At 44.7% G+C, this 27,853-nt stretch overlaps 1 protein-coding gene across 3 annotated transcripts in view; it reads left to right on the top strand.

Moving 5' to 3' along the window:
• The window catches only part of PRELID3A (PRELI domain containing 3A), an 89,210-nt gene that overhangs the window by 25,824 nt on the left and 35,533 nt on the right, over window positions 1-27,853 (top strand). Inside the window, exons 6-7 of one of the 3 annotated variants that reach the window (XM_073631310.1) lie at window positions 9,249-9,334; window positions 15,795-16,001. The exons of 1 other annotated variant lie outside the window; for it this stretch is intronic. In XM_073631310.1, coding sequence (XP_073487411.1) covers window positions 9,249-9,302 — 54 coding nt within the window. In that variant the 3' untranslated portion in view covers window positions 9,303-9,334; window positions 15,795-16,001. Of the gene's footprint in view, window positions 1-9,248; window positions 9,335-15,794; window positions 16,002-27,853 lie in introns of those variants that run through there. One more of the 3 variants, XR_012244500.1, reaches the window with a different exon arrangement.

Genomic DNA, 27,853 nt, shown 5'->3' with positions numbered 1-27,853 from the left:
GTAACAGCCATGCCCACCCATCAACCTCCTCCTGCCCCCCCCCCCCCCCCTTCTTTTATAACATCTCCCTTAAGGGGAGATGTTCTCACAGCCCTAAAGCAAAAAAACACGAGAAAAAAGAAAATCAAACCACCCCACAACCTTAATCGTGTACCAACACACATTTGAGACTTTCTCACACTCTTCAACCCACACTCCCCCCCCCCCCCACCTCCAGCTCATGCTGAAAAAAAAAAAAAACCCTCCCCCAGCCCCCACCCCCCACCCCTTATTTAACTTTTAATAATACAGTGTTTTGTCCTCTTTTTCATTTTCCTCTTTCACATCTCTCCCGATTTCCTAGATTTATAAGTTCTTTTTATAGTCCTCGAGCCATGCTGAGGCCTTGTCAGCTGCATCAAAGAAGTAGACTGTCCCCGAGGCTTCTACGCGCAGTCGCGCTGGATATAGCAAAGCGTATGGGACTTTATGAGACCGTAATGCGCGTTTCACCTCCACAAAGCCTGCTCTTCTTTTTTGCAAGTCCGGGGAATAATCGGGGTACAGTGAAATCCTACTGCCGTTATGAAAAATATCTCCTTTCTCTCTAGATTTTTGCATTAGCGTCACCTTGTCCTTGTAACAAAACAGCTTAAGAATCATTGGTCTAGGGCGTCCCCCTGATGCGGTGGACCTGGTGGGAATTCGATGCACCCTCTCGATAGCAAAGTAAGGTGAAAAAATATCGGACCCAAAAAGCCCCTTAAGCAGATTTTCCATATATACCTCAGGGTGAGGGCCCTCACTTCCCTCAGGGAGACCCAGCACCCTAACATTGCATCTGCGCATCCTATTCTCTATTTCATCCATTTTGTTTCTATACATTTCAAACTGTGTTTGTATACTCTTAAATTCCCGTTGCATTGGAAACACTGTGTCCTCAAGTTGACTCAATCTTTCTTCTATAAGGGTAGTCCTTTCTAGTACTTTCTGAAGTTCCTGGCTCATAGAACGTAGTTCTACCTTAAGGCCCCCTAGTTGGTCACACAGGTCATTCAGGGACCCCTTACATGAATTCACTGCAGCTAGTACTTCCTTTAATGTGGGTTCTGGTTCAACAGCTGTACTAAGATCAGATGGAACACCACTGGCTAGTACGGTTTCCTTTCTCCAGGGGGGCTAGCTCTGAACTTTTTTTATTTATTGTAGTTTTAGTGCTAGCTGGAGGTGCAGCTGGAGCTGCTGACATTCTGCCCACGCTTTTCCGATCCCCAGACGGGGCCTGTCTGTGTCTTCTCGTGAGGCAATTGATTACCTTTAACAGGAGTATGTGCAGGGGTATACGCCAAACTTTTCTAATTTTGCTGCAGCGGGACACCGCCGCAGGAACTGATGCTGCTAGGTTCCCCTTTTCTTTAACAGAGCGGGCAACCTGTGTTGTTGTGCTTTCGTGTAAGTGTTGGGGCTCCTCACCCTTCTTCCTGGTCATCATTGGGGACGCTAAAAAGCAGGGATCCAACAGTGATTTGCCCCTTATCTGCTAATTTAATGTACGCAGATGCTGCCACTGCCGCCCCCCCTGCAGCCCACCCTCTGAGATATGCGTGGCGTCCCTTAGAACCCACAACTGGAGCTTAATTAGGCTTTTCTTCTCTTTCTTTTTTTTCTCTCCTTTCTCTTATTCCTTTCCCCCTTTAACAAGCGATTTCCTTGCCTCTTTTCGCTCTTCTCTGCTCGCCTCTTCCCTCTCTCCCCTTGCTCTTCCTTATTTTTGCTCTTACAATGACTCTCTTTACAGCTACTGTATAACTGTGTAACATTAACAGGGTATAGCAGGCGTAGTTTTAACAGGATACCATACAGGTCCACCTCTATAGCCCCAGGGCTTTTAACCTGAGCCCAGATGCTCTCATACCTGTCCTGTAGTATTACAGAGCTGCGCGCGCTCTCCACGTGTGCCCGGCGTCTGTTGCTGTGGCTGACGTCTGCTGCTATGGCTGTGGCTGAAGCAAGGGGAGGGAGGCTGAGACCGAAGCGGAGCGTCTTAGCTGTCGCTCCCAAGCCTTTGTTCAGATCACCAAAAGTTTTCACAGCTCTCGCGAGAGCCCCAGCGTTGCCAGGCGACCAATCCGGCGGTGACGGGGAGGAACCTGCAGCACGGCCTGAGCGCGGATGCAGGGCAGAGAGCAAGCCCGATACATGGCAGCGCAGTGCAGCGGCAGCAACGCGCCCCCACTCCCGCAGGTAAGATGCGGTGGGCCGGTCACGATAGCCGTCGGGTGGAGTGGTGTACACAGAGGCAGGGAGGCAGGCCGGATAGCAAACAATCAGATAGCAGGCTAGATTGAACTGCTAGGGGTGGGGCTGAGCAGCATGAAGGCCGGAGCTAGGAGGGAGCTCACACACACACCCGCTCACAACGACATCCTGTATCATTTAATTTACAGAACATGCCCACAACTTTGAAGATGTTGTTTTTTTTTTTTTTTTTTTTTATTGCGAAGCAAACAACAAATAGGACAAAATAACAGAAAAAGTCAATGTGCATAACTATTCAGCTCCTAAAGTCAATACTTTGTAGAGCCACCCTTTGCGGCTATCACAGATCCAAGTCGCTTTGGATAAGTCTCTATGAGCTTGCCACATCTTTATCACTGGGGATTTTTGCCAATTTCTCCTTGCAACACTGCTCCAGTTCCTTCAAGTTGGATGGTTTGCACTTGTGAACAGCTATCTTTACGTCTGACCACAGATTTTCTATTGATTGAGGTCTGGGCTTTGACTAGGCCATTCCAACACATTTATATTTTATAGTTTTATATATTTTATATATTTATATATATATATATTTATATATTTTATATATTATAGTTTCCCCTTAAACCACTCAAGTGTTGCTTTAGCAGTGTGTTTGGGGTCATTGTCCTGCTGCAAGGTGAACCTCCGTGCTAGCCTCAAATCACACACACACAGAATGGTACAGGTTTTGCTCAAGAATATCCCTGTATTTAGCACCATCCATCTTTCCCTCAACCCTGACCAGTTTCCCAGCCCCGACTGCTGAAAAACATACCCACAGCATGATGCTGCCGCCATCATGTTTCACTGTGGAGATGGTGTTCTTTGGGTGATGTGATGCATTGGGTTTACGCCAGACATAGCGTTTTCTTTGATGGCCAAAAAGTTAAATTTTAGTTTCATCAGACTATAGCACCTTCCATCATACATTTTGGGAGTCTCCCACATGCCTTTTCGCAAACTCAGAAGGTGCCATTTTGTTTTTTGCTGAAAGTAATGGCTTTCTTCTGGCCACTCTGCCATAAAGCCTAACTCTATGGAGCGTACGGATTATTTTCGTCCTATGTACAGATACTCCAGCCTCTGCTGTGGAACTCTGCAGCTCCTCCAGGGTTACCTTAGGTCTCTGTGCTGCCTCTCTGATTAATGGCCTTCTTGCCCAGTCCGTGAGTTTTGGTGTGCGGCCGTCTCTTGGCAGGTTTGCTGTTCTTTCCATTTGGTTATGATAGATTTGATGGTGCTCCTAGGGATCATCAAAGATTTGGATATTTTTTTATAACCTAACCCTGACTTGTACTTCTCAACAACATTGTCCCTTACTTGATTGGAAAGTTCCTTGGTCTCCATGGCAGTGTTTGGTTAGTGGTGCCTCTTGCTTAGGTGTTGCAGCCTCTGGGGCCTTTCAAAAAGGTGTGTATATGTAATGACAGATCATGTGACACTTAGATTGCACACAGGTGGAGATCATTTCATGAATTATGTGACTTCTGAAAGTAATTGGTTACACCAGAGCTTTTTATGGGCTTCATAACAAAGGGGGTGAATATATACGCACATGCCAATTATCAGTTTTTAATTTCTGAAAAATAGTTTTACGTATATGTTTTTCTAATTTTACTTCACCAACTTAGACTATTGTGTTCTGATCCATTACATATAATTCAGATTAAAAAAAACATTGAACTAAAGGCTGTTATGTAACAAAATAGGTAAAAAGCCAGGGGGTGAATACTTTTGCAAGGCACTGTATATCTAGGACTCTATAAGAGCAGTCCCTAGTCTATATAGCATCATCTGGCACTTAAGTTCCCTTCTAGGATTTTGACACCAAGGTCCAGGATTTGACTGTCACCAAGCTTCCACAGGTAGTTCCTCAGATAGGGAGACAAAAGATCATTCTCCAGACCAGGACTCCAGGATGATGCCCTCCAGCGAATAATCCTTTAGCAATCTTCTCAGGGCCCTCAGCCCAGTACCTGCTGAGGCCCAGACTGCAGTTTATTGTCTTATTAGCTATCTCCCAAGGACAGCAGCCCCAGGAGAACCGGAACCCTCCCTGAAGATCAAAGAACACCAGAAAGACCTTCCCAGCCACCTTCTGGATGCCTCCTTCTAGGGACTGGTGGGCATATTCATATTGGCTATTTGACTCTCCCTGCTCTATATTCTGTAAGCTTCTTTCAGAAGCAGGTGGGAGAAATTAAACACCCAGCTAGGAAACCCCGATCCAGGGCTGATCCTGAGTGTGTGCACCTTGCACTGTGAGCTGAAGCGGGGGGGGGGGCTCCGAAGCTCAGGTGGCATACCAAAGGGGGGGGGGGGTCCCTCCTCCTCTCCTTGTGTGTGTCATGTAGAGCAGCAATCTCGCGCTGTGTTGCAAAGCTTGGATCTGTAAAGTTCGGCAGCCGCTGTAACAAAGTCCCGCCTCCTAGACCGCCTTCTGTGAGATCCAATGCAGGGAAATTGAATCAGTGTGACACGTATCATAGGAGCCGGTCTAGGAGAAGGCCGTCTGGGCAATTCAAATCCAAGCTCCGTAACACAGTGGGAGATCACCATTCGGGTACCATTGCGGCCATCCGTGCAATTCAAATCAAAGCTCTGTGACACAGCAGAAGATCACCACTCTGTGTGATTCAGGCACTGGTAGGCTGCATTTGATGGGCACTGATGAGGCTGCATTTAATGGGCCCTGCCCTGATCTGACAAAAACAATCAACTGCTGCTCCACTGACTGCAGTGAAGCCAAAAACTAAATTGAGCCCAGCAGCCTAACTAGAGGAGGGTGCTACATAAAATGCAAACTTTCCATAAGATCAGCAGGGCTTGTGTCAGCATCGCCAAGTCACAATTTTTTAAAGAGGCACTGCCGCAACCTAAAAAAAGCAAACAGTAGTAAAGTGGATTTTTACTCTTTTGCAGAACTAGAAGCACTGGTTGAACATTTATCTAAGTTTGATGGCTGCATCCCCTTGCTTCCTCCAGCAGTTCCACCCTTTTATTTTTTACTAAAGCTAAAAGTAAAGACTGTCTGCAAGAGAAGTGGTGCTGATAAATATTTAAAAGGTACCTTACTGTACCACTGTTTGTCTTTCCTTTTTTCTTTTTTTTTTTACAACAGTGTAGAGAAAAGAAAATAAAGGTCCCCTCTCCTCTGATCAGGTGACCAAAATTTAAACAGGCTAATTCCCATGTTCTTTGAGGAACAAGATCAGTGTTCAGGGTACGCTGCACGGTACACAGCATACATCCCCGGTTCTATTCTCGGAATTCTAAGACTAGAGTAGATGCATGGGGCAATGTAACATCACCACAGTTATAATTTCAGTTACATCATCAATGATTTTCCAATGGTTAATGAGAGGCAAGTCGTGGGACCTGGAAGAACTGATGGCAGGGGACAAAGTGTCATAGATGGAGAATAGCACAGTAAGTGTGCTTAAATGTAGCACTCCCACCACTGTAAGTTTTGTTCTGCTTTAATAGACAAGAGTAGTGTAGTACTTTGTCAGCTGATGTGGTACATTGACAAAAAGTGAGGGGAAATCTACCCAATGGGGTCACGGACAGCAATAAGAACCAACTAGAAATTTTAAACCTTCCATGCTGCATTCAAAACTAAAAGGTTGTATCTTTTGGGCTTTAATATTTTCTTTATCATGGTATTGCACATATTGTAGTGTAAGCTTGGAGGATTTAAATCTATTGGATGTATTCTTCTTCTCCTAACCTCTGGTGATATATCCCCAAACCCTGGGCCTCCATCACTTAACTGTACCCAACAAACCCATCACTCTGCACCCTCTGGCAGCAGCCCCAATCCACACAATTTTGTTTCCATTCCTTCTCTTCCCAAGACCAGACTCCTCTTCTCTTGTGCCCTTTGGAATGCCTGCTCTGTCTGTAACAAACTCACTTCTCTTCATGATCTTTTTATCACTAACTCATTTAATCTACTCGCCATTACTGAAACCTTGCTTCATGAATCCGACACTGCTTCTCCTGCTGCCCTCTCCCATAGTGGCCCTTTCTGGACTCACTCCCCCTGACCCAGTGGATGGAATGGAGGGGAAGTGGGAATCCTTCTAGCCCCACATAGCACCTTTCAGATACTTCACCACCTCCCTCTCTGTCATTCTCCTTATTTGAGGCACGTTGCATTAGTCTTTTCTCTCCGGTTTCTCTGAAGATCTACCAGCCCCCTGAACCAAATCAGCCTTTCTTGATGACTGTCTGGCTACCCTACTTTCTCTCTTCTGAAATCCCTACAATCATTCTCGGTGACTTCAACATCCCTGTAAATACTAACACTCCTGCTACTTCCAAACTTCTCAGTCTAACCTTTACCCTTATACTGAAACATGGGATACATGCTTCTACTCACTCTAATGATAACGCCCTTGACCTTGTCTTTTCCCACCTGTGCACTCCGTGCAACCTCTCCAACAATCCTTTCCCTCTCTCTGATCACTACCTTATTAGTTTCAGTCTCTCCCTCTCTCCCACCTCCTCTCCCTCCAACCGTCGAACAATTACCCATAGAAACCTTCGCCACCTCAACCCCCCTCTTCTCTGCTACTGACTACCTCTATGACAAAATCTCATCCCTGTCCTGCCCCAACCTAGCCACTTCTGTATATAACTCTTCACTGTCATCCTTCCTGGACACACTGGCCCCCCTCACTACACACAGAATCAGGCCCTGACCCCTACAACCTTGATGACACCAGAAGTCTGAAAAACATAGCCATGCTCTTAAGCACCTGTGGCATTAAAACTAAGTCTCAGAAAGATTTCAAACAATATAAATTGACCCTCTAAAAATACAATTCCTGCCTTCTCACTGGCAAGCAAACCTATTTTATCACTCTCATTAACAACTTATCATTCCGTCCCTTTCAACTCTTCTCTACCTTTAACTCTCTACTTCGTCCTCCACTGCCACCACCCACTAGCTCACTCACAGCCCAGGAGAGCGTCAATCACTTCAAACTTAAGATTGATACAATTCGTGAGGAGATCTCCACTGTACAGATACCTTCTCCACTTAACACTCCATGTCCACAGGTATAATCATTACTTCCTTCATTCAACCCCACCACTATAGACGAGGTTGCTAAACTTTTCTCTAACGTCCACCTAACCACCTGCCCCCTGGATCCTGTTCCCTCGCAAATACTACGGTCACCCTCTGGATCTATCCTACACTCTCTAACTCACATCTTCAATTTCTCCCTCTCTTCTGGCATCTTTCCCAACTCTCTAAAACATGCACAAGTCACCCCCATGCTTAAAAAGCCCTCACTAGACCGCACCAATCTTAACAACCTACGCCCCATCTCCTTGCTCCCCTTTTTATCCACACTTCTTAAAAGTCCGGTCTATAACTAACTGAGCAACCAACTCGCTGAGAATAAACTTCTTGATCCCCTTCAGTCTGGATTCCGCCTCAACACTCCACAGAAACTGCTCTCCTAAAGCTCACAAACGATCTGCTAACAGCTAAATCCAATGGAAACTATTCTGTACTCCTACTCCTGGGTCTCTCTGCTGCCTTTGACACAGTTGACCACCCTCTCCTCCTGAAAAAACTCCACACCTTTGGTCTCTGTGACTGCACTCTTTGCTGGATCTCATCCTACTTATCCAACCACACCTTTAGCGTTACTTACAATTTTACTTCTTCCTCTCCTCTCCCTTTCTCTGTCAGGGTCCCCCAAGGGTCAGTTCTTGGACCTCTCTTATTCTCCATCTACACCTCCTCCCCGGGTCATGTAATATCCTCCCATGGCTTCCAGTACCATCTCTACGCTGACGACATCCAAATTTATCTCTACCCCTCAGCTCCTTCTGTCTCCTCATGTATCACTAGTTTACTAACAGACACCACTTCCTCAAACTCAGTCTATTCAAAACCGAGCTCATAATTTTTCCTCCCCCCATGTGCCACTTCCCCTGATTTCTCTGTCAAGATCGATAGCACTACTATCAACCAGTCTCTGCATGCCAAGGTTTTAGGTGTAATCCTGGACTCTGAACTATCCTTTCAGCCCCACGTCCGATCACTGTCCAAATCTTGCCGCCTCAACCTCCACAACATCTCAAATTTACAACCCTTCCTAACCAATGACATCACAAAGCTGTTAGTTCACTCCCTAGTCAGTTCGCACCTTGACTACTGCAACACCCTCCTCATGGGATTAGCTTTACATAGGCTATTTCCCCCTTCAGTCTATAATGAATGCTGCCAACCATTAAGTGTCTGCTACTCTTCTCTGTCAATCCCTCCACTGGCTTCCACTCGCCCAACGAAGTAAATTTTAAATACTAAGAACTTACAAAGCTATCCACAACTTGGCTCCCAGCTACATCACTAGCCTAGTCTCCAAATACCAACCTACTTGTTCTCTTCATCCTCCAAAGACAGGTTCTCTAGCTCCATCCCATACTCGCCTCTAGGATTTTTCCCGAGCCTCCCCTATACTATGGAACTCCCTACCCCAATCTGTCCAACTATCTCCTACTCTGTTTGCTTTTAAACGATCCCTGAAAACTCTCCTCTTCAGAGAAGCTTATTCTGCCTCCACCTAACAACTGTGCTTGTATTTTCTCCATCAGATCATCAGTTATTACCTTTTGTATCACTTGACCCTCCCTCTTAGATTGTAAGCTCTAACAAGCAGGGCTGATTCCTCCTGTATTCAATTGCATTGTAACTGTACTGTTTTACCTCATGTTTAAAGTGCTGCACAAGCTGTTGGCACTATATAGATCCTGTATAATAATAATAATCAATGTATTATTGGCATAGTTTACCAAATGATAGGAGAGTTCCCATTAGGAATCCCCAGGCCTTAGGCCATATGTCATACAGAGATGTTTTTTGCATTCTACTTGGTCTGATTTCCATTTTGTCTTCTCTAACTTGTCTTTCATATTTGTATATCAAAATCTTTTCTATGTCACTCTAGGGGTGGGATGCAATTGAATGGATCATTCAAAATTCTGAGAGCACAGTAATCTAACAGTGTCTGCCTCTGCTGTTTATACTAACTTGGTAACTATACAACTTTTTTGTCTGAATTATATTTGCATGTGTGTTGAGTGTGTGTGCGCATGCTACGCAGTCCTGTGGTAATGCTCTCTTTTGAGCTTTCCTACTAAACTCTCCCGATTCCCTGCTGTGGAAGGGAGCTTGGTTCTGAAACTTAGAATGTTTGTTAAAAGTGCATACAAGATCTGAACTGTAACTAGATTTTTTCCCCTAGAACATTAGTAGGCATATTGTCAATGCAAGAGGTAATGTGAAGTATGCTTCTGGCACCGGCGATGTAGCATAAACACCTGCTACCTTACCATATAATGAAGGTAGGATGTGGCAACTAGAGATGTTTTCATTATCCATTTTTATCAGCTACCTTCTGTTACCGGAGGAACAGGTTAAAAGCAGACATACTGTTATTTCTTAAAACTCCTTAATATTCCCTACATGGTGCTTCCTACAGCTAGTTGCACTTCTTGCATTATGGCAGAAGAGTGTTCAGGTACAATGACGTGTAGTATCTTCCCGCATAGTACACACTTAAAGCGGAGTTCCACCCAAAAATTGAACTTTACGTACTGGTGACCCCCTGACATGCCACATTTGGCATGTCTTTTTTTGGGGGAGGGAGCAGTTACCCAGTTTTGACAGGCACCCAGCTACCACTTCCTCTCCTGGCACCGTGCGGAAGTTCACCTCTCTCCACTCCCTCCCTGCAATCTTCTGGGACACGTCACAGGTCCCAGAAGATTGCCTGGTCATTCACAACGCACAGCGCGGCTCGTGCATGTCCGGCTGTGAAGCCACAGCCGGGTGCCCACAGTTACAATGCCGGCGCCGCAGGGAGGATGGAGAAGGAGTGAGGCTTCTGGAGCCCGCATTGCTGGACCATAGGACAGATGTCTGTTTATTAAAATTTAGCAGCTATACTTTTTGTAGCTGCTGACTTTTAAGTGGGTGGAACTCCACTTTAAGTGAAGGTTATGTTTTAAAAAAATCTTCAGGTTAGAATTTTGTCTGCTAGTTGGCCACAGTTTTCATTTCAACCAAAATAGATATATTTGTAGTATACATTTTAGGCATCTATCCTTGTTTCTGTAGTTTCATATATGCCTTATTTTCTTCCAAGGCTAAATATTTTACACATTTCTATCCTGGGGTTGTTTGGGCCAATACCTTCATCAAAGTACCCATTACTCTTCTATTACTGGGGTGATGGGACCAAAATTTCATCAGAGAACCCATTTGAAGGTTTCCTAAATTGTATGGGTTGGCAGGCGAGGGGGTGTTATGTTGAAGTACAGTAGTAGTCAAGTTCCTTTTTGAGGTCTTTCATGATACTGGGATCTTGTAGGATGGTCTCATTCAGGCACCAGAAGTGGGGGAGATGTGGTATATCATTTATGATCATTGATAGGCAGATGTAAGCATGTTCAGATAGTATGCTTTCCCCAATCTTTGTCCGTGTGGCCTAGAGGAGATGGCAGTGTTTGATTAGAAAGAAAACCAATATGGGTCTAGGCTTGGTGGGCTGGGAGGGTGATGCATTTGTCTTAGAAGATAAAAGCTTTTCAGATTTGCTTGCGGACTGCAAAGGAGAAATGGGAGGCCAAGCCAGTGGAGTCCAGCTGAGGATGTACAATTAAGCTGAAATCTCCATATAGATTCATGTCCCTTTACTGAAGATGGCCTGTTCCTCTAGCATATTTTCTACAAACTGTACCTGCTTATGATTGGGCAGCTAGATATTGGCAAGTGTCACTTTGGTGGTGGTGGTGAATAAGCCTTTCATAAACAGGATACGGCTCTCTTGGTGTTATCCAAGAGGTGGGTGCTCAAACTGTGGCCCTCCAGCTGTTGTGGAACTACAAGTCCCATCATGCCTCTGCTTTTAGGGACCATGTTTGTAACCATCAGCAGCTTGCAGTGCCTCATGGGACTTGTAGTTCCGCAACAGCTGGAGGGCCGCAGGTTGAGCACGTAAGGAGAGAGAATTAGACATGTGCAATTCATTTCGGTCCGAATGTAAATGCGGACAATTTTTGTTTTTTTCTTAGAAAGTCGGATGTATCCTATTCTCCCAAAAAAATAGTAATGAATTTAATTGAAATTCATTTAGATTATTCATTTTCTAACGAATTCTAAATTTTCGGAACGGTTAAAAAATGATCGACCGATTTGAATTCTGTGTGAAGAATAGCTGGTTGTTAAGGAGCCAGCCGGGAAGCTGGCTGTTGTGTCCTTAACAACCGATGACTCATCAGCTGTCAGCGGGCTTTCCTGCTGAGCGATGAAATGCACACAAAAGAATTCTGGCAATAGAAAATTCAGAAAAAAATCCACCAATCCATACCAGGTCCTTCAAATCTATACCAGACCCTTAACGGAGCATGCAGCCGGCAGGCCAGGAAGGGGGGGGGCGGGCGAGCACCAGGCTACATACCATCAGTATGGGGGGGGGGGTGCTTTGTGGCACGGAGACTCTACCCATTCATCATAAAAGTGTAGAAAGTAAATTAAGACACAACACAAGTTTTTGACACTTCCATTATTTTTTTGGCCTACTGTTAAAGATTTTTTTTTTGGGGGGGCCACACCTAAATAAAAAAAAAAACAGTGTGGGGTCGCCCCCTGAAGGACCTGGTATAGATTGCTGGGGGGGGGGGGGGCACGCTGTTTTTTTTCTTGACTTTTCTATTGCTGCCATTCTTTTGTTTACATTTCAGCTCTCAGCAAGGAAGCCCGCTGACAGTTGCTGAGTCATCGGTTGTTAAGGACACAGTGGCCGGCAACCAGCAACCAGCTATTCTTCACACAGAATCAGATTTAGTCGATCATTTTTACGACCGATCTGAATTAGAATAGTTTCCAAAATGTTGCATTTCTTAAAAAAATGAATAAATTAAACTAAATTAAATGAAAAAAAGCTAAACAAATTTCGAAACGAATCTATCAGAAACAAAACAAATTTTTCCATTCTGCACATGTCTATAGAGTATGGGCCAGGAATATGCTGGACAGGTGGGGTTATGAATATGAAGGGCAAGACTTAAGGTGGCAGAGGCTTCTACCTTTCTCTCCACTGCAGCTGAGGAGGGGTTTTTTAAAGTTGAGTAGAGGATCTTGTGGTCCTTGATAGGGTGGGTTATAATTTACAAGTGGGGAGGTGTAAATAGGGGATAAAGGGTGGGTTGGACTCACCCACGGGTTAGGGTGTAGTCTGGGGGGTAGTAAATAGGAACAAAAAGGCTGATCACTCTTGGATCAGATCAAACAAGTCAAAGGAGGTATCCCATAGAAGGGTGGGTATCACACCATGTATGTGCGGAGTTTCCAAAAATCCAGGACACACTGGTATTCGTATCATTGGGTCATGTGTGTGTAGTCACAGCCAGCCTGAGAGTTATAGGGCTATAGGGGTATGAAGGTAAATGTATATTACCGGGTGAGAATGTTCTGATTTTAATTAAATTGTGGGAGATCATGGGTTTTCACAGGGTATGAGCTCTTCATTGGCATGGCAGCACCTAGATGACAAGGTGATATTTGCTTGGACTGGTGTTACCCTTGGAAGGGATCCTGAAATTAGGAAATGGCTTACCCTGGGGTGTGGGGGGTTGGGCATAGGGTTGCCACCCGAACACTTAAGCGGCACGCGGCAAAAAACTTTTTTATTAGTATACATAACAAATGAAAAATGAAATGTAGTACAAATAGATGTAAAACCTGTATAACCTTTTTAAAAATTATGCTGCACCAAAATGCATGATACTTTGTTACCATACGTTTCACTGCAGGTGAATGAGCACAGAAGCAAGGTGTGTGGTTGTGCCATTAAGACCTAATGGCACCACTGCACTTCTGCAAAAGGGCTGTGTGTTTTTGTTCATTTCAGGAATGCACACAATTTTGTGCACATTCCTGTAAAGGCCAATCACATCCATATTTCAAAATAAAATCACGTTACATAAGGTGTCCCTAGAGTACCCCCTTAGATCAGTTGCTCCATCAGAATATCCCCTTACATCAGCTGTCCCCATCAGAGTGTCTTCTTACATCTGGTGTCCCCATCAGAGTTCTCCCTTGTACCTGGTTTCCCCATCAGAATCCCCCCCTTACATCTGGTGTCCCCATCAGTGTTCCCCCTTGCATCTGTTGACCCCATCAGAGTTCCTCCTTACATCTGGTGTCCCCAGAGTTCTCCCTTGCATCTGGTTTCCCCATCAGGCCCCCCCCCCTTATATCTGGTGTCCCCATCAGAGTTCTCCCTTGCATCTGGTTTCCCCATCAGGGTCCCCCCCCCCCCCCCTTACAACTGGTGTCCCCATTAGAGTTCCCCTTGCATCTGGTGTCCCCATCAGAGTTCCCCCTTGCATCTGGTGTCCCCATCAGAGTTCCCCCTTACATCTTGTGTCCCCATCAGAGTGCCTCCTTACATCTAGTGTCCCCATCAGAGTTCTCCCTTACATCTGGTGTCCCCATCAGAGTCCCCGAGTGGATGTATCGTTAGTGGTATGATCAAATCCATGGTTATATCTGGAATATATACCATTCTAACAGATACATCGGCTATATGGTCAAATGGGAACAGGACATCCAAGAAGGCCTTGAACGTGAAGATTGGCACTCGATTGCACTGCCAGCATCGAGGTCACTCATCAACACTTCTATTATTGAAGCAAACTATAAAGTACTGCTGAGATGGTATATGGTACTGGCCAGATTGGTTACTTATATCCCGGGAGCCTCATCTAAGTGTTTCAGGGGATGTGGTCAGGAAGGGACGGCCTATCATATATGGAGGCAATTTCCAAAAGTAAAGAGGTTTTAGGTCAGAGTTTATAATTCTATTTTTTCTGTTACACAAATATATCTGACCAAGTTCCCAAAACATGCCTTGCTGGGATGTAAAGTGGAGGGGGCTTCGGAAAATCAGAGACGACTCTTTACTTTCATATTCGTCTCCACCAAAATTACTATATCCAGAAATTGGAAGTCGGCTTCCATACCATTTGACCAGCTTAAACACAAACTTTCCCAGCTTATGTTAAATAAACGGTTAACAGCAAGATAAATTGAAGGTGTTTGAAAAGGTTTGGGTCCTGTGGATTAGATACTTGACTAATGATCCCCAAACCATAACTAGGGTCTCTCCTGGTTGATATGGACCAGCGCTTGGAGTCTTTTCCTCTTCGCTCCCCTTCCTTTTCTCTTGTCTTCCTTTTTCCTACTTTTCTTCTTCTTGCTTTTGTGCTTGAGGGACTGCATAAATCTGTGGTTGTGGGGGGGGGGGGGTTAGAGTGTCCCTCTCCCGCTGGTTGAGAGGTGTGACAAAACGTCCCACACTTCGCTTGAGTGCTTTCGTCATATACCGCTTCCTCCCAGTCTGAATATAGATATCAGATATTCCAACTGCTAACAACTAGAAAACAAGACAACACTTGTTTGGTTGCTGAACAAGGACTGTTTATTAGAACAAGAATACAATCTTATATACAGTTGAAGAGGAGGTTCCCCCCTCCTGCTCATATTACTCTAACAATACACCAGAAACATAAATTAACATGAGCTAGTTATCTAATCATTTACTCAGACTTGCTGACTTAGAGAAATGACCTTTCAGGGTAGACTTTCCATCTCCTCACTTACAACACACATAAGTATAAACACATCCCCCAATAATTTGCTAGGAGACAAAGGTGCGTTAATGAGCACAATAAACTATTGGGTGAAAAACCTGAGCTTTCCAGATATCATTAATCAGCATTCCTTTCACTGACATCTGTCCACTGAGTCCCAAGCTGGCAGAGACCACCATGGCCTCCTTAATAATGTCCTTTTGCATTACATAACAGAATATCTTCCTAAATTCTTGTAGCTCCCTCAGATACCGGGGCCCATAGTCGGTAGGCAAGAGGCTAGCATTTAGTCGCCTCCAAAAGCCTCTGTCCCGGGTGAGTCTGTCACAAGAGGATTTTCACCTCCTGAGGTGTAGGATGTAGTCCTGAAGCCCATCAAATCACATTGCTATCATACAATAGGAAGACATGCTGGGACATTTATGTTTTATTGCCTCTTTACAAACGACCAAATTAGATTATGGTTATTTGAGAATCGACTATATAGTTTGCGGTTCCATATCTCAGCCCAGATGTGATGAGGACAACTATCTTAGAGGGAATAGTCTCTTGCCAATGCGAGGAATGTTGTAATGTCTTTCGTTCTGTATTAGTGCAGTTACACTGTGTAACTTTTTGGTTTTACTTTATATGCAATTTAAATTGTGAATATTGCGTATTGTTCAAAATTACTACTGGAATTTATTTTATTTGTGAAAACCTTTAATAAAAATATGAAACAGAAAAATTACAGAGTCGTTAATAAAGATTTTACCTGGATCAGCCTAGTCTCACCAATATATCCCCATATATGAGCACCCTTACAGTAATATTAAGTGTTCTTTTCTTACCTCTAGGTTTAGGATTCATCAATGCACTATTTACAACCCAGTGGAATTAAAGATGCCAGACGGTAATGCATTTGCTACAGAAATTCACATATCTGGTACTTGACCATTAAGAATGAAAGATTTTCCATCCATCTAATTTAGAAGTTTTATTTGAATATTTTCAAAAAATATTTTTAAAATGTCCAATGCCTGAAGACTTGTTTGCAATAAATGAACATTACTGTTCACCTGGTTCTTCTTTTCAATAACTCCAGCATGTATTTACACCTCAAGCTTGTATTGCCTAATTTGACTGGAAGATGAATGGAAAGTGAGAAGTCCTTTTAGCTGTACAGTTAGTATGATTTGGTAAGCGTAATCATATTTACACACATGAAAGGTGTTTGTGATTTCTCAATTGCCATCTTCATAGGAATACTTTTTTATTTGTTTAACCACTTACCCACTGGGCACTTAAACCCCCTTCCTAACCAGACCAATTTTCAGATTTCCATGCTCTCACATTTTGAATGACAATTAGTCATGCAGCACTGCACCCATATGACATTTTTGCCTTTTTCTCACACAAATAGAGCTTTCTTTGGTGCTATTTGATCACCTCTGGGTTTTTGCGCTATAAATGAAAAAAAGACTGAAAATTCTGTAAAAAAAGATTTTTTCTTTGTTTCTGGTATAAAATTTAGTAATTTATTAATTAATTTAGTAAATTAGTATTTTTTCTTCATAAACTTTGGCCAAAATTTATACTACTACATATCTTTGGTAAAAATAACCCAAATCCGTGTATATTATTTGGTCTTTGTGAGTTAGAGTCTACAATCTATGGTGCCAATCATTGAAAATTGATCGCACCTGATGTACGGACGGCTTATCTCATTTCTTGAGACACTAACAAGCCAGGAAAGTAAAAATATCCCCCAAAATATCCCTTTTAGGAAAGTAGACATTCCAAAGTATTTAGTAAGAGGCATGGTGAATTTTTTTGAAGTTGTCATTTTTTTCCCACAATTCTTTGCAAAATTAAGATTTTTTTTTTTTTTTTTGCACAAAATTGTCATATTAACAGGTTATTTCTCACACACAGTATATGCATACCACAAATCACACCCCCAAACATATTCTAGTACTCGTCCTGAGTATGGTGATATCACATGTGTGAGACTTTTACACAGCGTGGCCACATACAGAGGCACAACATGCAGGGAGCACCTTCAGGCGTTCTAGGAGCATAAATTACACATTTCATTTCTTAACTACCTCTTGCACTTTTGAAGGCCCTGGAGCACCAGGACAAATTGGGCCACTTTCCCTCCCTGGTGTGATGTGACTCGTTTATGTTACAAGGTCTCAGGCAGGGCTCGACTGGGACAAAAATTCGGCCCTGGACTTCATCCAGACCGGCCCACTTTAATTTAGAGTGTCCCCAACAGAACCCCCTTACAGAGTGTCCTCAACAGTGTCCCCCTTACATCAGAGTGTCCTTATCGCATCCCCTTACATCAGAGTGTCCCTATCAGTACCCCCTTCACATCAGAGTGTCCCCATCAGCACCCCATTACATCAGAGTGTCCCCATCAGCACCCCCCTTACATCCGAGTGTCCCCATCAGCGTCTCCCTTACAGAGTGTCCCCATCAGCGTCCCCCTTACATCAGAGTGCCCCCATCAGCACCCCCTTCACATCAGAGTGTCCCCATCAGCACCCCCCTTACATCAGAGTGTCCCCATCAGCACCCCCTTCACATCAGAGTGTCCCCATCAGCACCCCCCTTACATCAGAGTGTCCCCATCAGCACCCCCTTCACATCAGAGTGTCATCCCTCTCCTCCACCTCCCACATGTACTTATAGCTCTCCAGAATGAAGGCAGCTTCTGATTCTTCTCTCCACTGGGGGGAGAGGAAGGAAAGTTTGCTGGCTATCTCCCCCTCCAGGTTGGAGGGAGCAGAAAGCCTAATCCTCGCTCCAGTAAGTGTCGGCAGCTGCTCCTTGGTGACAGGAGTGAAATCGCGATCATTCATTTCTGTCAGTGAGGAGCGGCTCCAGGACTGCGCCTGATCAGGCCCACCGGGAAACTCCCAGCAGTCCCGATGGCCAGTACATGCCTGGTCTCAGGTGTGAATTGGGAGTAGGTGTGTTAAATTTGGTGTTATCACTCTCACTCTCTCATACTGGTCACTGGAAGTTCAACATGGCACTTCATGGCAAAGAATTCTCTGAGGATCTGAAAAGAATTGTTGCTCTACATAAAGATGGCCTAGGCTATAAGAAGATTGTCAAGACCCTGAAACTGATCTGTAGCATGGTGGCCAAGACCATACAGCGCTTTAACAGGACAGGCTCCACTCAGAACAGGCCTCGCGGTGGTCGACCAAGGAAGCAAAGAACTCTCTGAGAATCTGAAAAAAAGCTCAGCATCATATCCAGAGGTTGTCTTTGGGAAATAGACGTATGAGTGCTACCAGCATTGCTGCGAGGTTGAAGGGGGGGTAAGCCTGTCAGTGCTCAGACCATACGCTGCACACTGCATCCAATTGGTCTGCATGGCTGTTGTCCCAGAAGGAAGCCTCTTCTAAAGATGATGCACAAGAAAGCCAGCAGTTTGCTGAAGACAAGCAGACTAAGGACATGGATTACTGGAACCATGTCCTGTGGTCTGATGAGACCAAGATAAACTTATTTGGTTTAGATGGTGTTAAGCGTGTGTGGTGGCAACCAGGTGAGGAGTACAAAGACAAGTGTGTCTTGCCTACAGACAAGCATGGAGGTGGAAGTGCCATGGTCTGGGGCTGCATGAGTGCTGCCGGCACTGGGGAGCTACAGTTCATTGAGGGAACCATGAATGCCAACATGTACTATGACATACTGAAGCAGACATGATCCCCTCTCTTCAGAGACTGGGCAGTATTCCAACATGATAATGACCCCAAACACACCTCCAAGATGACCACTGCCTTGCTAAAGAACCTGAGGGTAAAGGTGATGGACTGGCCAAGCATGTCTCCAGACCTAAACCCTATTGAGCATCTGTGGGGCATCCTCAAACGGAAGGTGGAGGAGCGCAAAGTCTCTAACATCTGGCAGCTCCGTGATGTCGTCATGGAGGAGTGGAAGAGGACTCCAGTGGCAACCTGTGAAGCTCTGGTGAACCCCATGCCCAAGAGGGTTAAGGCAGTTCTGGGAAATAATGGTGGCCACACAAAATATTGACACTTTGGACCCAATTTGGACATTTTCACTTAGGGGTGTACTCACTTTTGTTGCCAGCTGTTTAAACATTAATGGCTGTGTGTTGAGTTATTTTGAAGGGACAGCAAATGTACACTGTTATACAAGCTGTACACTCACTACTTTACATTGTAGCAAAGTGTCATTTCTTCAGTGTTGTCACATGAAAAGATATAATAAAATAATTACAAAAATGTGAGGGGTGTACTCACCTTTGTGAGATACTGTAGCATGTACATAGCAAAAATTACACCCCAAAATATATTCTGCTCCCCCTCCTGAGTAGAACGATACCACGTGAGAGACTTTTACACAGCCAGGCCACATACAGAGGCCCAACACGCAGGGAGCACCATCAGGTGTTCTAGGGTCATAAATGTCAAATCTAAATTTGACTACCTATTACACTTTTGTGAGGCACTGTAGTGGCACTGATGGGCACTGTAGTGGCATGGATGTGGCACGGATGAGAACTGATGTGGCATTGATGAAGAATGGATGAGCACGGATGACCATGAATGAGGCATAAATGAGCCGTGGATGGGGATGGATTAGCCTTGGAAGGGGACGGCTGAGTAATAAATGTGGCTGGATGAGCCGTGGATGGGGATGGTCAAGACGTGGATGGGGATAGTTGAGTATGGATGGAATGGCTGAGTATGGATGGGGATGAGTGCAGGAATGGGCACAGAGCAGCGCTGTGGGCACTACAGATCCAGCCCACAGCGCCGCTGCACCCGATCTCTCTCCTCGCCTCTCACACTGTACCGCTCAGTACAGAGAGGGGAGAGCTCTTGCCGGCTTGTTAAATACTGATCACTCCGTCATTTGACAGGGCGATCACGTGGTAAAGGGCCGGTGTCACCGTGATCCATGGGGAGCTGGTGGTCACGGATATTCCCGGAGGCGCGCGGGAGCAAGATTCTGGGAGGACATCATATTACGCCCTCCCAGAGTTATCTGACCGCCCTGCAGCTGTTTTTCAGCTATGGCCTGGTCGGCAACAGGTTAAATATTGTTTGAAGTGCACATGGTTAAAGTGTTTGTAACCCCCCCCCCCCCCAAAAAAAAAGAAGAAGAGATCCTGTTCCCTTATAGTAGTATAGTACTTCAGCCCCAGAAGCATTTGCCTCCTTAACCGCTTCCCGACCAGCCACCGCAGTTATACTGGCTGGCTCCCCTGCGTGAGCTATACGTCGGCTCGCGGGGTCGGGATAACAGGCGCACACCTGCTGCACAGGGGGGGTGCCGATGCTTGTGGCCGACGATGCATTTTTATAGCATTGATCGCTGTATTAATGCCAATGGTCCCAAAAATGTGTCAAAATTGTCCGATGTGTCCGCCATAATGTCACAGTCACGATAAAAATAGCCACTATTACTAGTAAAAAATAAATAAATAAATGAAAAAGGCTATAAATCTATACCTTATTTTGTAGACGCTATAACTTTTGCGCAAAACAATCAATGTACGCTTATTGCATTTTTTTTTAACCAAAAATATGTAGAATACATATCGGCCTAAACGGAGAAAAAAATTTGCTTTTTTTTAAAAAAAAATGAGGATATTTATTATAGCAAAAAGTACAAAATATTGTGTTTTTTTCAAAATTGACGCTCTTTTTTTGTTTATAGCGCAAAAAATAAAAACCACAGAGGTGATCAAATACCACCAAAAGAAAGCTCTATTTGTGGGGAAAAAAAGGACGTCAATTTTGTTTGGGTGCAAGGTCACACGACCCCGCAATTGTCAGTTAAAGCGATGCAGTGCCGAAATGCAAATGTGCTCTGGTCAGGAAGTGGTTAATGACCAGTCCATTTTTTGCGATACGGCACTGCGTCACTTTAGTTAACAATTGTGCGGACGTGCGATGCTGAACCCAAACAAAATGAATGTGCTTTTTTTTCCACAAGTTTTTTTTTGGTGGTATTTGATCACCTCTGCGGTTTTTATTTTTTGCGCTATAAACAGAGTGACAATTTTGAAAAAATAAACTTTTTTTTACTGTTTTTCTATAATACATATACAAAAAATAAATATAAAAAAACAAATGTATTCATCAGTTTTGGCCGATATATATTCTTCTACATATTTTTTGGAAAAAAAATATTGCAATAGGCATATATTGATTGGTTTGTGCAAAAGTTCTAGCATCTACAAAATAGAGGATAGATTTATGGCATTTTTATTACTATTATTATTTTTTACTAGTAATAGCGGCGATCTGCAATTTTTAGCGGGACTGCGACATTGCGGCGGACAGATCGGACACTTTTGACACTTTTTTGGGACCATTGACATTTATACAGCGATCAATGCTATAAATAGCCACTGATTACTGTGTAAATGTCACTGACAGGGAAGGGGTTAACACTAGGGGGCGATCAAGGGGTTAAATGTGCTCCCTGTGTGTTCTAACTGTAGGAGGGATGGGCTTACTGGAACATGACAGAGATCACTGTTCCCGATCACTAGGAACAGTAGATCCCTATCATGTCGCCTCTCAGAACAGGGAATCGCCTTGTTTACAAAGGCAGTTCCCCTTTCTGCCACTGTACTGGCGATCACGGGTCACCGGCAGGCATCGAGTCCACCCGACCCGCGGGGCATGATCCCGCGGTGTGTGCGAGCTGCCTTACAGCTATGGCGATTTGCGCAGGAGAGCCGACCTGCCGCGGTAAAATGGCGGCGATAGGTTGGCAAGCGGTTCAACAGCACAGTGCTTACGCAGTCTAACTTGCCCCTCTGGAAGCTGTAAACAAACCTGGCTGATCCTGCCAGTTTCTGACCTCCTCTCTGTAAACTGACCACAGTGTATCGTGGCTGCTGAGCCCTAACACCATGGTCAGTTTATGTGCCTCTATCAGCCACAGCTCTCCTCTGTTCTCCTCTCCCTGCCTGTCAGCTCATGTGTCTTCTGTGTGGGATGTCTCTGCCCCCCCATCCTGCTGTTAGTGGAAAAGTTATCTTCTAAAAAATTCACTGCCAGCCCCTTATTTGTATGGAGCCATGATGTACCGTATAAGTTTTTGTTAAAAACAATGCCTCTAAATACCTTTTTGCATGCCCCTTCAGGCTTGTCACGTAACACGTGGCCACTCTACACCTCTGATCCAGGGCTACAGCAGTAGGGGCTGAGCGGCCACATGACCTCCCCGGCCTGAAGATGCATGCAAAAGGGTATTCAGAGGTATCGATTTTTACAAAAACGTATACAGTACATAATGGATGCATACAAGTGAGGGGCTGGCAGTGTATGTAAGGGTTACAAACACTTTAAGGTCATCATGCACATGGTTAAAGTTATCTCTAGACAACACAAAAATAGCTTAGAAGCAAACACATTAAATTAAAATTACATTTCCTTCATGGCGAGATTTCTACTTGCCCTCTGTTGTCGCTCACTCCAGTTTCAAATTAAAAAAAAAAAAAAAGGAGCGCAGTTTTATTATATGGCAACTTTCCCATAAAAACCTTAAAACAAATTCATGTGAATTACCAGTGTATATTTAGACACCAATGGTCCCCTTAGGCATATATTAGCTTTATTCATTGGTTTCCAGCTGTAGCAAAAAAAATATTCTCGAGAGGGTCACATTTTCTATGTATAAAAAAAATTCAGTCAGCGCAAATATGCAAGTTTTAAAATAATATGCCAGCTGAACACTTAAGGATCTTCACATGAATCTATATACAATAAGTAAAAAGAAGTGCAGCACATATAAATAAATCAAACATCAAGCAGGTCAAGAGTCCATATATTTTTCAGGTGAACCACAATGCCCAGATAGCACCAGCAGAGAGTAGCCACGTGTGGAAAAAGGAATTCGGGAACACAGGTATAAAGCAACAGTCCCTCCACCTCCAAGATGCTCACTTCGCTCACCTTATATAATGAACCCCTGACCTAACAGGTGGTCAACAGCGCATATCTGTAAAAAGGGTAAAGTAAGGCAGGAACCGGATGTCCAGATCTCCAAAGCAATGTGTCTGAAGGTTGTCAGCATTTCTGTGGTCATTTTGTTACTTATGATACTCACAATTTTAGCTTCACACACTTTTACTAAAAATATATCCTAAGATGACTGTTTGTTACATAGTCATATATAAATGGAAAGTAGAATTGTATTGGGAAAACCTTTTTCTAGTAGTGTTAATGAGCATGGTGGCCAAGCAGACCTGCTTTGACTTAATATTGACTTCGTTTGGACCCAAGCTTCTCTGTTGTATACTAATGTTTTATGGGGCATTTTTTTTTTTTACTTGGAAAAAAACAACTTTATTAATAATAAAGCACACTGTACATTGCATCCAGGTACATTTGTCAGAATAGATAAGTTATCACATAGTGTTTTCGGTGGTTTACATTGTACATATATGGTATTATTACAGGTTCATTTAGGTACAATTGCTAATGACATTGGTGCCTTTTGGACCTAAGTGCAAATGAAGTATAAAGAGGGGTTCCATATTTCTGTTTTCTATGAAGGTGGTATCTCCTAGGGGTGTAATCTAGAGACCCGAGAAGTTTGGCATTATTAATTAAAGCAGTTGTATACCTTTTTTTTAAACTTTTACCTACAGGTAAGCCTATAATAAGGCTTACCTGTAGGTAAAAAAAAAATCTCCTAAACCTGTACGTTTAGGAGGTATTCCTCTCGCAATGAGCCGCTGACTGCAGCGGCGCATGCGCACAGGGGATTCTCGGCTGAAAGCCGGCAGCCTCCGGACTTTGCCGGAGAAAAAGTCTCCCGCGCGCATGCGCGGGAGTGACGACATCGCGGCTGCGGCCACTCACAGCGCCGGAGCCGCGATACCCGGAAGGCACGCCGAGGGGAAATGTCAGCTCCCTCGGCGTGGACAGGGTGAGATGCCGGCGCCTCGTTCTAAGGTAAGTATCTCATAATGAGCTAGTATGCGGTGCATACTAGCTCATTATGCCTTTTCCCTTACAGGTGTAGGGGGGAAAAAAAAAAGTCAGCGGGTTTACTACCGCTTTAAGTACATGTTTCACCATCCTCCAGCCATCTATCCCATACTTTGGAGTATTTATGTGTGCATCCCCTGTGGGTGTATACCAGTTTTTTAAATGACAGGGTATCATTGACGTATTTCTTCCATATCTGAATCGTGGAGGGCAATGCCTGCATCCAGAGCTTGGCTACTACTTTTCATGCTAAAAATAAAGTTTCATATATAGATCTAGTTTGATATTTGTCAACTTCCACATCAGGCAACAACCCCAGCAGACATAGCTTAGGGTCGAGGACTACTGGGGATCCCATAGTGTCATGTAGAAAGTGAACAACCTTTGTCCAATACGTCTGTATATTCGGACAGCTCCATATCAGATGATAGAACGTGCCAGGGGCGGCCTGACATACGGGACATAACGGGTTAAATGTGTGTTGAAACTTGCCCATTCTCAGCGGCGTTAGATAAGCTTTGTGTATAATATGCAGTTGTGTCAGTCTATCTGATAGTTTAGGGGATACGGTCTTAGTTCCTTCAAGTATTTCATCCCAGTCTGCATCTTCAATTGGGCCTATATCTTGTTCCCATGCAGTTTTAGCTGTTTGGGTGATTGCTATTGTCCTCTGATGTCTAAGAGTGAGATAAAGGTTCGATATAAGTTTGGAGGGGTCTTCACCCATGACTATATTCAGTACCGGAGGGGGTTCCATTGCTATCTCAAAATTCGGTAATTGGGTTCGTATCGCATGCCGAAGCTGTAGATGATGATTTGGGAGCATACATTTCTCTTTAAGTGTTTGAAACGATTTAAGCCCAGAGCTCGATATTACTTGATGTAGGTATATTATCCCATGTAGGGCCCATACCGTCGAGTCTGGTATTGAGTCTAATTCGGGCATATGGTTGTTAAGCCATAGTGGAGTGTGGGAGTGTATTTTCCCTATATTCTGCTTTTTCAGAGTGATTTCCCATACCCTCTGGTGGTGTAGCAGCATTCCCGTGTTGTAACATGAGATTTTCTTATTAGTTTGCTTCCCGCGAAGGATAGCTTGGATATATATATGCCAGGTGTCCGGGTTTGTTGCAGACCAGGGATCTATAGCGCTGCATTTCGGTTGTATTGAAGTGGTATATATGGGAGATGCTAAATAATAGTCTTGTAGGTCTGGGAGGGAAACACCTCCCATGTCTGTGGGATTCTTTAGAATGTGCTAGGCTAATTTGTGTCTGCTGGTTCCCCATACGAGTTTAAAATGGCTTCCATTTGTTTAAAGATCTTCAAGGGGATGTAGAAGGGGGCATGCCACACCATATATAGAATTTTAGGTAATATAATCATCTTTATTATGTGCCCCATCACTCCTAATCAGGGCCGTCTTTAATTTTGATTGGGCCCTGGGCAAACATTTTCTTGGGGCCCCCCCTCCATGCTGAGACATACAAAAAATAGCAGGTAGACTCAAAATCAGTTTACTGCAGCAGATCACGCAGCGATTGCAATTGTTTGCCAGAGGTTACAGCCTATCATTACTGCTCAATGGCTGGTTTCTAGAGGTTACAACACATAATTTCTGCTTGCCGATTGGTTGCTAGAGGTTAATGTACATTATTAGCTCTCACTAATTGGTTGCTATGGGTTACAGTACATCATTAGCACTTACTGATTGGTTGCTAGAGATTAAAGCAGATCACTACTGTTTGCTGATTGGTTGCTAGAGGTTCATGCACATCATTACCTCTCACTGAGCAGTGGAGCAATCCCAAATAATTGAGCAAGTAAAGGGGCACATTAATACACATACTACAGGAGAGGTTCAGAGACTGCGGACATACTGCAGAAGACAATCAGAGACTGTGGACATACTGCAGGAGACAATCAGAGACTGCGGACATACTGCAGGAGATTACCAGAGACTGCGGACATAGTGCAGGAGACAATCAGAGACTGCGGACATACTGCAGGAGACAATCAGAGACTGCGGACATACTGCAGGAGACAATCAGAGGCTGCGGACATACTGCAGGAGACAATCAGAGACTGCGGACATACTGCAGGAGATTACCAGAGACTGCGGACATACTGCAGGAGATTACCAGAGACTGCGGACATACTGCAGGAGATTACCAGAGACTGCGGACATACTGCAGGAGATTACCAGAGACTGCGGACATACTGCAGGAGATTACCAGAGACTGCGGACATACTGCAGGAGACAATCAGAGACTGCGGACATACTGCAGGACATTACCAGAGACTGCGGACATACTGCAGGAGGCAATCAGAGACTGCGGACATACTGCAGGAGCCAATCGGAGACTGCGGACATACTGCAGGAGACAATCAGAGACTGCGGAAATACTGCAGGAGACAATCAGAGACTGCGGACATACTGCAGGAGACAATCAGAGGCTGCGGACATACTGCAGGAGACAATCAGAGACTGCGGACATACTGCAGGAGACAATCAGAGACTGAGGAAATACTGCAGGAGACAATCAGAGACTGCGGAAATACTGCAGGAGACAATCAGAGACTGCGGAAATACTGCAGGAGATAGAGACTGCAGACATTATACAGGGGATGGTCAGAGAACTTTCAGCAATGCACAGCTTTACAGTTAAATAACACAGCTCAGGGTTTAAACAGTCAGGCATTCTATGGTTGTAAGGACATACCTGGCCAGCCAAACTTACTACATACATTCAGGACTGTGGGCGGGGCTTCCACTCTCTGCTCTCACTAAAGCTGCTGGGAGCTCCACTGATGCTTTGTTGGGTGGGCCCTGGGCCCACATCACCCGTGAATGGTCGCCCCGATGACAGCTTTGCAGAGCGCACAGAGGACACGGGAGGATGTATTCCGCGCTAGCCAGCTGAGAGGGGTGGGGCCGGGAGCTCCACTGACGCTCTGACCCCGCCCACGTGCAGCCTGTGTACTGGGAATAGAGCGCCTGTAGTGAGAGCCAGTGATCGGAGTGGGAGTGTCATTGGAGCTCCCGGCCCCGCCCCCGGACCTCTGTATTCACCAGCCAGTATAGAGGGGGCGGGGCCGGAAGCTCCACTGACAGTCGCACTCCGATCACTGGCTCTCACTACAGAAGCTCTTTTCCCAGTACACAGGCTGCACGTGGGCGGGGTCAGAGCGTCAGTGGAGCTCCCGGCCCCGCCCCCTCTCAGCTGGCTAGCGAGGAATACATCCTCCTGTGTCCTCTGTGTGCTCTGCAAAGCTGTGATCGGGGCCCCAATTCACGGCTAGCGCGTGCCCCCCAACAAAGATTGGGCCCGGGGCAAGTGCCCCGTTTGCCCTGCGCTAAAGACGGCCCTGCTCCTAATGGTAGTCTGGACCATGCCTGGGTTTTGAGCAGCTCAAATAGTGGTTCTATGTTCAGGGGTGTGTAGTCTTCTAAATTTCTGGTGACCTCTACTCCCAAGCAGGGCAGGACTTAGGGTGGTGGGGGGCCCCTGGGCTTGAGTCGCTTTTGGGCCCTACCCTTCTATACATATGCACAGCTCTATAAAACAGAAATAGAAAAGGACAAGGTGCACCAGACTCCGTGCAGTATTAAAGAACTTCTGTTTAATTGGACAAGACAAAACAGCCAAATGTCTACTCACAAAAGTAGATAATATATAAGCGTATGAGTGGGGGATACTGTACTGGTATTCGTCCTGGTCCACGATTAATAAAAGCAATAAAAATGGATAAAATGATCATTACCGTATTTATCGGCATATAACACGCACCCCAAGTTTAAGAGGGAATTTTAAGGGAAAAAACTTTTAGGAGGGAAGTTTAAGGAAAAAAATGTACATTTAAATGCCCATCAATGTAGCCTTATCAGTGTCCATCTGCAGCCATGTCAT

The sequence above is a fragment of the Aquarana catesbeiana genome, linkage group LG05 (genome assembly GCF_042186555.1).
Source record: "Aquarana catesbeiana isolate 2022-GZ linkage group LG05, ASM4218655v1, whole genome shotgun sequence".
Taxonomy (NCBI): domain Eukaryota; kingdom Metazoa; phylum Chordata; class Amphibia; order Anura; family Ranidae; genus Aquarana; species Aquarana catesbeiana.
This window is presented reverse-complemented; position numbering and strand designations above follow the sequence as displayed.